A 13,967-nucleotide genomic window follows, 5' to 3' on the forward strand; every position below is an offset into this window, starting at 1 on the left:
TGTTTATATACTTACATTTTGCTTATTTAAATAAAATCTTTATGAACTTATTTCAAGAATTCAGAAACTACAATTTAAGCAAAATAAAGCAAATATTATTGGCATTTCTGTTAGCATCATTATAATAATATCAGTTCAAACTTGCCTTTTCAAGAAATATTTTGGGAAGATGTGTGTATGTGCATATAATTAATTAAATGAAAAGTAAGCATTTTTACAATATATATCTGTTTCTATTTCTAGGCATTAAACTTGTTATATTATGGCCTCCTTCCAGGTCTTACCTAAAGTTTATTCAAAAGATAGCAATGAATGTGAGTCAATGAAAAATACAGAAGTTGAATAGGGCAGACAAGGAAGATATTGACCTTTTGATGCTGAGTTTATGGAATCAAGAAGTGAATATATTTCTTTTAGCAGATAATTTGTCATAAAATAATCTAGATTATACCATAAGGATGATAGTGAGGTTCCTGGTTACTGAGAAAGGGACAAGGGGCTTCCTCACCACTGTCTGGAGATGAGTCTTTATCGTGTCTCAACTTGAGACTTAATTTTCACCCAAGTAAAACAATCAAAACTTTGACTTCTCGAGAGGCGCGGAGCCTCAGGGGTGCACGCGCAGCTGTCGAGTCGGCCTGAGTCTCCCAGGACCCACGACCTCAGAAGCCATGTCGAAGCCCCACAGTGAAGCCGGGTCTGCCTTCATCCAGACGCAGCAGCTGCACGCAGCCATGGTGGACACGTTCCTGGAGCACATGTGCCGGCTGGACATCGACTCCGCGCGCATCACGGCCCGCAACACGGGCATCATCTGTACCATCGGCCCTGCCTCCCGATCGGTGGAGATGCTGAAGGAGATGATTAAGTCAGGAATGAACGTGGCGCGCATGAACTTCTCCCACGGAACTCACGAGTACCATGCGGAGACCATCAAGAATGTGCGCACGGCCACGGAAAGCTTCGCCTCGGACCCCATCCTCTACCGGCCCGTCGCGGTGGCTCCGGACACCAAGGGACCCGAGATCCGAACGGGGCTCATCAAGGGCAGCGGCACGGCAGAGGTGGAGCTGAAGAAGGGAGCCACGCTCAAGATCACGCTGGACAACGCCTACATGGAGAAGTGTGACGAGAACATCCTGTGGCTGGACTACAAGAACATTTGCAAGGTGGTGGACGTGGGCAGCAAGATCTACGTGGACGACGGCCTCATCTCCCTGCAGGTGAAGCAGAAAGGTCCTGACTTCCTGGTGATGGAGGAGGAGAACGGTGGCTTCTTGGGCAGCAAGAAGGGCGTGAACCTCCCCGGGGCTGCAGTGGACCTGCCTGCCATGTCGGAGAAGGACATCCAGGATCTGAAGTTCGGCGTGGAGCAGGACGTGGACATGGTGTTCGCCTCTTTCATCCGCAAGGCGGCTGACGTCCATGAGGTCAGGAAGATCCTGGGAGAGAAAGGGAAGAACATCAAGATCATCAGCAAAAGTGAGAACCACGAGGGGGTGCGCAGGTTTGATGAGATCCTGGAGATCATGGTGGCTCGCGGTGATCTTGGCATTGAGATTCCTGCAGAGAAGGTCTTCCTTGCACAGAAGATGATATGCAACCGTGCTGGGAAGCCTGTCATCTGTGCCACGCAGATGCTGGAGAGCATGATCAAGAAGCCCCGCCACACCCGCGCCGAGGGCAGTGACGTGGCCAACGCGGTCCTGGATGGAGCCGACTGCATCATGCTGTCTGGAGAGACGGCCAAGGGCGACTACCCGCTGGAGGCCGTCCGCATGCAGCACCTGATTGCCCGTGAGGCGGAGGCTGCCATCTACCCCTTGCAATTATTTGAGGAGCTCCGCCGCCTGGCGCCCATTACCAGCGACCCCACAGAAGCCGCCACCGTGGGCGCCGTGGAGGCCTCCTTCAAGTGCTGCAGTGGGGCCATAATCGTGCTGACCAAGTCTGGCGGGTCTGCTCACCAAGTGGCCCGGTACCGCCCACGTGCCCCCATCATTGCCATGACACGGAACCACCAGACCACCCGCCAGGCCCACCTGTACCGCGGGATCTTCCCGGTGGTGTGTAAGGATCCGGTCCAGGAGGCCTGGGCTGAGGATGTCGACCTCCGGGTGAACTTGGCCATGAATGTTGGCAAGGCCCGCGGTTTCTTCAAGAAGGGAGATGTGGTTATTGTGCTGACCGGATGGTGCCCTGGCTCCGACTTCACCAACACCATGCGCGTGGTGCCCGTACCGTGACAGCCACAGCCGCTCCTCCAGCCCCTGTCCCATCCCTTCCCCCAACCCATCTGTTAGGCCAGCAACACTTGTAGTGCTCCCTCGGGCTGTAGTGTGGCACTGGTGGGCTGGGACGCCGGGAAGACGGCTCCCCGCCAAACGTGTTTGTTCCGAGTCCGGGTCCAGGTGGGACTGCCTGAGCCCGGCGCCCCTGGCGGGGCTCACCCAGGCCCGGAGCAGGGCAGGACCTGAGGGCCCCCTCCCTAACCTACATAGGGGAAGGCCAGAGCTGGGCCTCAAGGGAGGTGGCACAACCAGTTGAAGCAGATGCAGATCTCCCCACTCCATGCTGTGTGTTGTGCTCATCTGTGTTCCCCACCCCACTCAGCTGTGGCCGCCAACAAACACTCCACCTCCACCTCCGCTTAGCCTGCCTTGTGTCAATAAACAGTGGCTGAACACCTGAAAAAAAAAAAAAAAAACACAACTTTGACTTCTCAATGCATCTCCTGGATCAGTCATGGAACTTCTGATATTGCAGCCTACAAAAACCCTAGGCAATCAGCCTTTAATGGTTCTATCCTTCAGCATTGCCAGGAGATTTTTTCTTTTGCTTTTGCTTTCTCTGCTTTTTTTTTTTCCCCCAATAAACTACTTTTTTGCCTTATACACTCTTCTGTGCTTCTAATTCCTCATGGTGAAGACACAAAGCTGCACACTCCTGCACATTTCTAGGGGCCTCATTTGGAACCATTGGACGGGGAAGTAAAGACAAACCACCTCTGCAGCTTTTTCCAGAGATGCTTGTTCTCCACCACTGTTGACTATCAATTAAAAATTTCAGGGCTCTATCAGAAAGTTAAAGTGATTAACATTTGGTCTTAAAGACTCAAAGGGCAGGCTTGCTGAAGTAGAAGTAATTCATCCCCTTCAGACTTTGAGCACTGGGAATGTTGGTCTTTTTCTGCCCCAGTTTCCTTTCGTGGAAATTCACCCAATGAGTGAGACTGGAGAAAAGTCTTGGAGTAATTGCAGGTTTCTAGCCTGGAGTGGCTCCCCAGTCTTGCTTGAAGGCTCCCTGATTAGATGAAGACTCCAATCCTCCAACCACCTGTTAGTGTATTAGACTAAAATCTGCACTCTTCACTCTCTGGCTCTCTTGCTACACTTCTTAACTCAGTCTCAAATATCAGGAAGGGAGGAGGAGATTCCTGCATCTACAGCTAGTCAGACATGTTTCCCCACCTTAGCTAGCAAGAGACAGGCCTTAATTATTTAACCCTTTTTAACCTGTTAGAATTTTTTGTCCCTTCTCTGTGATTTCCATTTCTTCAGCTCTTGACATCAAGATTAAGACTCATTTCTATTAAGCAATAGAGAAGCAGATTACCTTAGGAGTTAGCGTAATCTGCCTATTTTTAGTTGAGTGATTATTGTAACTCTGATTAGATCTGGCCAAAAACGTTTGTTATAATTCTCAGATTCCAAGCATTGAAGGTTAAATATGGATCAAAAATACAGGTTCAGACTCTCAGGAAGATGAGCAATTGGGGCCCAGGAGGTTCATAGAGCAATTAGGCTAAGGTATAAGATATAAGAGATCCAAAAGAGGATCTAGGGTCCCAGGAACATATGGGAAGAGGTGGAGGCACAAGTAAGAGTGTCTATTCCTATTTTCTTTTTTTTAACTGTTATTTAACAAATATAAATTTCCAAAATATAGTTTATGGATTACAGTGGCTTTCCCCACCATAACTTCCCTCCCACCTGCAACCCTTCCATCTCCTGCTCCCTCTCCCATTCCATACATCAAGATTCATTTTCAATTATCTTTATATACAGAAGATCGATTTAGTATATATTAAGTAAAGATTTCATCAGTTTGCACCCACCCAGAACATAAAGTGTAAAATACTGTGTAAGTACTAGTTATAGCATTGATTCACATTGGACAACACATTAAGGACAGAGATCCCACATAAGGAGTAAGTACAATGACTACTGTTGTTGACTTAACAATTTGACACTCTTGTTTATGGCATCAGAAATCTCCATTGGCTCTAGTCATGAGTTTCCAAGGCTATGGAAGCCTCTTGAGTTCACTGACTTCAATCTTATTTAGACAAGGTCATAGTCAAAGTGGAAGTTCTCTCCTCCCTTCAGAGGAAGGTACCTCCTTCTTTGATGGCCCGTTCTTTCTACTGGGATCTCACTCGCCAGAGATATTTCATTTAGAGTTTTTTGTAGTTGTTGTTTTTGTTTTTTTGTTTTTTTTTGTTTGTTTGTTTTTGTTTTTTGCCAGAGTGTCTTGGCTTTCCATGCCTTAAATACTCTCATGGGCTCTTCAGCCAGATCCAAGTGCCTTAAGGGCTGATTCTGAGGCAGGGTGCTGTTTAGGACATCTGCCATTCTATGAGTCTGCTGTGTATCCCACTTTCCATGTTGAATTATTGTTCTCCCTTTTTGATTCTATCAGTTTTAGCAGACACTAGTCTTGTTTGTGTGATCCCTTTGACACTTAGACCTATCAGTGTGATCAACTGTGAACTGAAGATGATCACTTGGACTAGTGAGATGGCATTGGTACATGCAATCTTGATGGGATTGTATTGGAACCCCCTATTCTTAGGTGTTGAAATTTAACTGAGGAGTGATCCCTGTTAAATATAAAAGTGGGAATAAGAGAGGGAGGAGATGTACAATTTGGGACATGCTCAATCGGACTTGCCCCAAATGGTAGAGTTAGAGATCAATGTTTTTATATTCTATGTATGAGTGAAATCACCACTTAATATAATGACCTCTAGTTCCATCCATGTTGTGACAAATGATTATATTTCATTCTTTTTGTGAATAAAGACTATTATATTTTATGTACCAAGCTTTCTTCTTTCAATAGTTGTTGATCACTTAAGTTCTTTTCATCTTGTCTATCTTGAGTAGTGCATATTTCATGTATTGCAGAATTTTCAAGTGAAACCAGAGTATCATTCAGAAGCAAACATACTAATATTTACATTAAATGTGATTATTAAGAAAACATCAATGCTAGTCAGGCTTACATACCATTTATTTGGTTAATATTAAATTTATTATTAAATTGTGGATATTATAAGATAATTAGTACAGTGTATATTACATCTAAGATATGTTTAAAATTCTGTACTAAGCTAAATAGTTGTATTTAATTAAATGACCTCTTGTTGTTTAAGGGTATTTGGGACAAAAGTGAATCAATATTGCTATCAGCATCATGATCATGATCATGAGTTGAGCATTTAATGATGAAAGAAGCAAGGTCTTTGATTAATTACTGAAACAATGCAGTATAGATAGTCTTTGTAAGGATCTCTTTCACTGTCATCTGTCTCATTAACAAAAGATATTTTTGTTCAAATTGTTCACAATACCATGCAATGTCGATGCATAAATTTCACATTCTCAATAAATGCACAAGAGATGCTTCATGATCACTGTTCACTGTTTCTTAGATTTCAGCTCTTTCTAGTTTATTTTATACCTTCAGTTGATAGAAGTTGACATGTGCAGTAGAGTTTGAAATGATTTCCTCACTAGTGAGACAAAATGCTTTATGGTCTTTATCTGAATTTTCAAATACAACTGAGATACAACTGAGTGCTAAAATCTGTACCAAGAGTTTGCTAATGATGGCTTATCAAACTTTTCATTACTAAGCTCCTAAATGCTATTCCTAACACTTTCCATGAATTCTTGCGTCTGAGATTTCTGATAATTGCTTCAAGGACACAGTAAGTTAACTGTAGCAAACACAGAGAAAAGCAATCAATCTATTAATCAAATTGATTAGATAAGTTTTTCATGCTGCATAGAAGTCCTTGGTCCTGAAGTTGTATTGTGGCTTTTAATTGGGTTAAAATGAATGATAAAAATATTAAAAAATACACTTCACATAATCAGAAGGTGATGTGTGGGACATATTTCCATAAAAAATCATTTTGCACTTTTATACCAACTGATCTTTAAAAGAAATATTTTGCACTGATACTAAAAAAGGATTGTTAAAATGGCCAGAAAATATCTTGATTGCTACCAATATTTTCATATTTCAAAGAAAACACTGATCTAAACTGCATACACTTTCATAATAAATCAAATATCTGCATTTCCCCAACATGAATTATAACTTTTTATTTGTATATCTGTAACATTTGCAACCAAGGACAATTGTATGTTAATATGAATAAAATATTTAGTTGTATTTTCTCAAAAATATTATACTTACAGTATACTTCATGAAAGATAGAGCCTTACGTCAAAATGGTTTTACTAGAGTCCTCTAAATTTTGTATTTTGAAGAATACGATTTACACAAGATAGTCACTTGGAAGGAGAGGCCATTGTCACTTTGTAGAATCTTATGAGGTTCAAACTGAGGGTCTATTTCAGGGATCATCACCTTTACTACTTCAGTAGCCTTCACAGTTCTACAGGGGAAAGCTTTTACCCAATTCATGAAGGTGTCTACCCATACCAAATGGTATTGGATATTTCTTGTTTGGGGCATGCGAGAAAAATACAGTTGTCATTGTCCCCCTGGATAGCTTCCTTTTTTTTTGTACGCTGGGGAAACAAAGCCTTTGATTGAAGGGGCTGCTCCTAAGACAAAACTCCCAGGACCCCACATGTAGCCAGAGAGAGCATGGCATGAGTCCAAACTGGAGTCCTGGAGGCTAGAGTTGCTAACAGTTGCTAGCATTTTTCCAGGATCCAGTGGAAGTAGAGGGGGCACTTTTATCTCACCCCAACTTGCCCACAACAGTGCCTGCTCCTTGCTAAGAAAGTGCAGGTATCATTTTGGGTTTGGATGGGAGCTGTGGAAAACTTCGTGTGCATGCACAGCAACTGACTGAAACAGGACTCTGTCTTCCCAACAGTACTGGCATCACTGGCCAAAAAAGAGCAACATTTTGCCAGTGGCTCTGGTATATGCATGTGATACAGAGATTCTAGCAGAAGGAACAGTCTGCAGTCCCCGCTACTTTGAGCCTGGCTGGAGGTGGCTGGGCAAACACAAGACTCTTAGGTGGAGCTGTCTCAGGAAACATCTGCTTCTCTGTTAACTGGAAAGGCTTTCAGGGCAGAGAGAAACCTTTGCACCCTGCGATTATGGTAGCCTTGTGTGCTGAGACTTTGGGAACTCTGTGGTTACATGAGAAGGTGCAGGGTGTAGCAGGGTCTCTACACAATCACTGGGTGTGGCTCCACATTGTCAGACCTCCTTGGTAGCCTAGAGAAGGTCATTGCAGCAGGAACTCTGCTTAGAATGAGGACTGCACAGATCTCTTGTGCAGTTCACATGGTGGCACAAAACACACTGTTAACTAATACCCCGGGGCAATGAGATATACCATGCCCAACTTGGGTGTTACCTTGGATACTCGTCTCACTTTGCAGCACTGAACAGAGCTCCCTGGCCATACCCACTACACACCACTTGGTATTCACTGGAAGTGTAGACAGTCCACTAAGACACAGAGGCATAGCTCAAAGAAAAACCATCAGAGGAAAAAAAACAACACTCAACTCCACAAATGCCTAAAAACAAATGCAGAAATTCAAGAACAAGGAAGACACCATGATCCTCCAAAGCAACACAACATTTCAATATTAGAATGTGAAGATGAAGAGATTGAGGAAATGCCAGAAATGGAACTCAAAAATTAATCATAAGAGTACTCAAAGGCAATCAGAAGCAAATCCCTGAACTAAAGAATGAATGAAAATTTTTCCCATGAAATTGAGATTTTAAAGAGAAATCAAAATGAAATATTAGAAGTGAAGAATTCAATAGATCAAATAAAAAATGCAGTGGAAAGGCTTAACAGCAGCCTTGGTGAGGCAGAAGAAAGAATATCCAAACTAGAAGAAAAATCTTACAGTCAGAGCAAAAAAGAAGAAGGAGAGGAGAAGAAGAAGAAAATAGAAAATTTAAAAACAATGTTGGAGATTTTTGGAATACTCAAATGAACCAATGTGTGGGTTTTAGGAGTTCCTGAAGGTGTGAGAGGAGAGAATGGACTAGAAGGCCTATTTAATGAAATAATTACAGAAAACTTCCCCAATCTGGAGAAATAAGGGGATGCCCAAGTAGAGGAAGCACATAGAACTCCTAATAGACATGACTAGTGAAGGTCTTCACCATGACACATTGCAGTCAAACTTTCCACAGTAAACATAAAGATTCTAAAATGTGCAGGAGAGGAACACCGGGTTATTTTTAGAGGATCTCTAATTAGACTCACAGCTTACTTCTCATCAGAAACCCTACAGACTAGAAGGAATTTGGCAAGATATAGTCCAAATCTTAAAAAAATAAAACCTCTCAACTCAGAATACTGTATCCTGAAAGCTCTCATTTTTGAATGAAGGTAAAATAAAGACTTTCCATAACAAACAGAAATTGAACAAATTTGTTAACCACTTGTTCAGCTTTACAAAAGATGCTTAAGGATGCACTACACAAATCAGTTGTTAAATGGCTTTAGTTGTGGTGGCACAGTAGTTTAACCTGATACTTGCCATACTGGCACCTCACATTGGAGCCACAGCTACACTGCTTATGCACATAGGAAATCAGAAGAAGATGTATCAAGGACTTGGGCCACTGGTAACCTTGTAGGAGACTGGATGGAGTTCCTGGCCAGGTCTTGTTGACATTTGATGAGTGAATCAGCAGATGGAAGATCTCTCTCTCTCTCTGTAGTGTGTGTATCTGTTGCTCTAGATTTAAATAATCAATAAATCAATAATCAGTCAATCAACAAATATTTTAAAATATCTTAGATTGTAACCATTCAATTTTTCTTAATTATTTATGGATGAATTTTTGAGGGTTCATTTATTTTACAGTGGTGAACACTCTGTGGGAAGTATATTATAAAATGTATGTTAAGAAAACTGATACACTAAAAATTAAATTGTTGAGGTCAGGGCTGTGGTACAGTAAGATAAGCTGCTGCTTGCTTTCCATAGTAGAGTGCTGATTGAAGTCTTAACTGAATTGCTTCCAATAAAGCTCACTGCTAATGCACTTGGGATAGCAGTGAATGATGTCTCAAGTACTTGGACCCCTGCCACCCACATGGGAGACCCAGAAGGAGATCTTGGGCATTGTCTTGGGCTTTGCCCAGTACTGGCTGTTGGAGCAATGTGGGGAGAGAGCCAGTGGACAGATCTACTTTCTCTATCGCCCTCTTTCTCTGCTTTTTCAATAAATGAATAAATAAATGTTTAAAAAATGAGTTGTCATCATTAATTTGGTAGGATAACCACAGCAAAAGAGCAAAGAGTAGTTGACAAACACAAGAGAAATTTATTTCTCATAATTCTGGAAGCTTAAAGTTCTTCTACTCAAGGAGTCAACAGGATTGGTTTCTTTCTTCTAAAGCCTGGCCACCCTCTGGCTGTGAGCTCATATGTCTATACCTCTGTGTGTGAGTATCCCTGGCATTTCTTTAGCCTCTAGATTTCCACTTCTAATGAGAATAATGTTAAGACTGGATAACAGCCCACACTAGCAAAGCTCGTTTTCACTTCATCACCACTTTAAAGGTCCTGTCTCTAAATATAGTTACATTCTGGGACAGTGGGGCATTCAGGGGACACCTTCAGCCTATAACATACATAAAGTGAAATTAAATGCAGATTGCAAAGTACACATCAACATTTCTCTTGTCTAACAATCCCTCTTGAGAATCTATTCTTGAGGACATATAAAATAACTTCTTTTACTTTCTGCCTGCAGCTTATTGCCTGGCATTTAGCAGACAATGAAAAACAAATGTAGTGTATTGAATTAAATTCAAAGACAAAAAATGAGCCAATTTTCCATTAAACAACTGATGGTTAGTTGGCATACACAAATTCTTAATGCATTACGTACTTAGAATAACCACAGTACTAAAGAAATTGTGACCTTTCTGTGATCCTTATTTGAATATTTAGAATTTTCCATGAATCTTCTCATCCAACTTTTTGTGTTAATGAAATCCATAACTATGCAGAACTCTGCTTTGGATATTTTTAATACTGTATTTTACAGTTTTCTAGTCTGGACTCTGCTGTGAAATAATGAGGTCAGGTGAAAACCACAAGAATTGCCACAGAGAAGTAATCAAACCAACTTGACTTTTTAGGATTAACTTTTTGAAATTAATCAAGTCTAAGATAATTCAGTGTATGTTTGCTCAGCCGTGCTAAGATTGGAATCTTTTTTCACCCAAAAAAATGCTTTTATATTACTTCTTCAAAAATATGAATATATATTTATGATAAGCTATTTCAACTCTATGAGAAACAGTTAAAATGTCTCTTACATGTGTGGGCTTTATTTATTAGTACTCCTAACACTACTTCAAGATGTTTAAGTTGTAACTGCACATCCAGGATGAGATTAAATCAGGATTTCCAAAACATTGACATCTCTCAGCAGTGGAATATTATTTGATCATTTTTAGAATACAAAATTATGATGAAAAATGATGTGATATGGCTTAATGTAAATATGTATAATATGAATAAATGAAGCAAAAACATTTGCTCTTCCATATAAATCAGGAAGCAAGTACTTTTTAGTAACTTTTATTGTTTAAATTTTTACTGCATGTATTTCTTTAAAATTTTAAACATTGAGAAGTACAAAACTAAGTTTATCTCTTGAAAGTATTATGATACATATTGTTCATTAAAATTGAGAAGCAATGTATATTAAACTTCTTAGGGAAATAATACTAATTTGGATTTTATTTTGTATTTGATGCCAAAGTTGTTGGAAAATTTTGTACAGTTTTATCATTTTTTATTCATCTTTTAATAAATTACATATGCATGTATTTTGAAAGGCAGAGAGAGAGAGACAGACAGAAACAAAGGGAAACAGATAGGCAGACAGATATCTCCTATCTACAACACTTGCAACTTGGCCAGGTTGAAACTGTAAGCCAGGAATTAAATCTGGGTCTTACACATGGAAGTAAGAGTCCAACTATTTGAGCTCTGCCCCACTGCTTCCCATGAATCAGGAATTGATTGGAATCAGGAGTGCAAACTGGACTCAGGTTCATCCACTGTGGTGTAGAGTGCAAGTCTCCAAAGGGACTTAACTACTGCACCAAGTGCTCATCCCTAAGCAAATTTTTCTCTTGTCAGAGTCTGCACAGTACTTCTCAATGTAAATGATTAAAATAGGCTTAATTTACTTTAACTCACATAAAGAGGACTCCTCAGATGGACTCCTAGTGTTTTGTAGGTAGTGTGTGGTAAGAAGAAACTGATGCTGCAGAAAGGGACTGTATGATCATTTGTATATCATGAAGTCATGTGATATCTGTACCCCTCATGGGCCCTGGTATTTTAAATGAAGCCCCCTGCACATCCACCTCTCTGATACTGGTCTTGTTTGCAAGGACTTTATAGACTAGAAAGACTACTATAGTGCAAGTTAACTATAGCAAATGTATATTCTATTCCTTTGACATTCTGATGAACCAAAGCTAAAAGATGATCTTGTGACTAACTAGTGGTTTCAATTTTACAGATACATAAAGCTTGCTTGAGAATTCCAGACACTGACTTTGAGAAAGCCATCTAAAAAAGGAATGTAACCTAGCCCATACTGGTCAGCATGGCCAGAGGACTGGATTTTTTCTATAGAGGAGAAAGTAAACACCATTACTCCAGTCAGCCCCTTATTGCCTGGCCAGAGGCCATCACACTCTATCTTTGTTCCCCTTGTTCCTGATTCCTACTTTACCTTACCCCACCCCACGCCCTTCAGAAGTCTTCCTATTAACTGGCAATTTGAACAAAACACTTTTGGGACCATGATGTTTGATTCCCCCACACAATTGTAGCATTTTAAGTGAGCCTTTTCCCTCGCATCAGCGCTTGTCTCTGTGGAATTGGCTGTCCAGTGTTCCGCTGCCAGGCCTCATTTTAACTGGTATCACAAGGATTAATAATTGTGAAAAGTGATATGAAAGGACAAATAAACTATTCTCTGTAAAAAATATGTTAGATAAAAATCAATAATTAGAACAACAAGGAATAAAATGCCCTCCTTTCGGTGAAGATACCCTGGTCCACTTGGACTTATGGCCCTGGTTCCTTAGAAAGTCACAGATCAAGAGCTACCATGATTTGGGGGCTCACCTCATCAGATGTGTTTCTCCCAGATGAGGTAGCCTTATAATAGTATTCCTTTTCACATACCCATTGGCTCAATGTAACCTTTTGCCACAGTGCATCAAAAATTTCCTTTGCACTTTAGGGTCTGATTTAAACTTCTTCATCATCTTCCAAATAGTTACCCTCTCAGTGCCTCTTCATAGGGTCAGGCTGGTGTGCATCAATGTCCTTGTTGTTTCTCAGTCCTAATCTCCTTCTAAAGACATGGATTAGACTGGATAGAGTCCACCCTATTATTTTCATTTTAATGTAATGACCTCTTTGAAGGATCTATTTCCAAACATAGTTACATCCTGATATACTGGACTTTAGGGCTTCAACATATAAATTGGCAGGAGACAGAATTCAGTCCTTTATGAGGACACACTGGCTCCATGCTTTTCCTTCAAAATGGCTTCCATATAGAAACCCACCATAATACTTATTCCAGGAACGCTACTACTTCTGTTACCATTAGCAAGTTTGGGAACAAGGAACCCACGACTGGAACCAAGGAATTCAAGCACACACACTTTGAAAATTGGCATCAAGGTATCACAAAGCTGATTAAGTAAGACAGAAAGTTCATTCTATCACCCTTCTCAGAACTGGTTAAAATACTTTTAATATATCATTAAAATTATTTACATAAATGGAATAGATCACTTTAATTTTATTTATCTGGATAAAATTCTGATTGTTTCAATGTTCTCTATTCTCTGAGTGCAGATAATTCTTATAATTTAGTTTGGTTTAAATATTGTCTTTAACTGTGAACACATCTATCTCAATTTTTTACTATTTTTCCTATTGATAGTCGTATTTAGTCATCTACTGTTAGACTTTTTCTTTCAAATGTTATTTTTTAAAATATTTTATTTATTTATTTGAGAGGTAGAGTTACAGATAGTGAGAGGAACAGACAGAGAGAAAGGTCTTCCTTCCTTTGGTTCACTCCCCAGTGGCCTCAATGGCCAGAGCTGCACTGATCTGAAGCCAGGAGCGAGGTGCTTCTTAACAGTCTCCCATGAGGATGCAGGGCCCAAGCACTTGGGCAATCTTCTACTGCTTTCCCAGACCATAAAGAGAGCTGGATTGGACGAGAGGCAGCTGGGTCTTGAACCGGCGCCTATATGGGATGCCAGCGCTGCAGGCAGAGGATTAACCTACTGTGCCACGGAGCTGGCCTCTCAAATGTTATTTTACAATCATGTTGAATGAGCATCCTAAAAACTGCATTTTTAAGCAAATTTCTCAGCAGAAATAAAACAACTTTAGCTCAGAATATTCTGCTTATTATACTGACATTTTGAAATATGTAATCAAGTTTGATTTTAATTGTATAATACACCTTCTCTGATTCATTGTTACTGATTCTGAAAATAAATGTTTCAGTTGGAATATTTATATGGCAGATATTCTGGTGAAAATTTAAAACAAAGACAAGTTAGGATGGGTAATCATGAGTGTAAAAGAAACATGAAAATCTAATACAATAATTTGTATTTGCATAGGTGGGTCTATCAGTTTTTTTTT

The 13,967-nt window shown here is 40.5% G+C and overlaps 1 protein-coding gene across 1 annotated transcript; it reads left to right on the forward strand.

The window, feature by feature from the left end:
* Nucleotides 1-606: 606 nt before the first annotated feature.
* On the forward strand, nt 607-2,370 carry LOC133774463 (pyruvate kinase PKM-like). Its single transcript, XM_062212175.1, has one exon. The coding sequence runs from the start codon at nt 672-674 to the stop codon at nt 2,244-2,246; it is 1,575 nt and encodes a 524-aa protein (XP_062068159.1). The 5' UTR covers nt 607-671; the 3' UTR covers nt 2,247-2,370.
* The last annotated feature ends 11,597 nt before the right edge of the window (nt 2,371-13,967 follow it).

Source organism: Lepus europaeus, chromosome 15 (genome assembly GCF_033115175.1).
Source record: "Lepus europaeus isolate LE1 chromosome 15, mLepTim1.pri, whole genome shotgun sequence".
Lineage (NCBI taxonomy): Eukaryota > Metazoa > Chordata > Mammalia > Lagomorpha > Leporidae > Lepus > Lepus europaeus.

Bases quoted from the DNA above. Each gene is read 5' to 3' on its own strand.
- LOC133774463 (XM_062212175.1), top strand. From the start codon at position 672: ATGTCGAAGCCCCACAGTGAAGCCGGGTCTGCCTTCATCCAGACGCAG.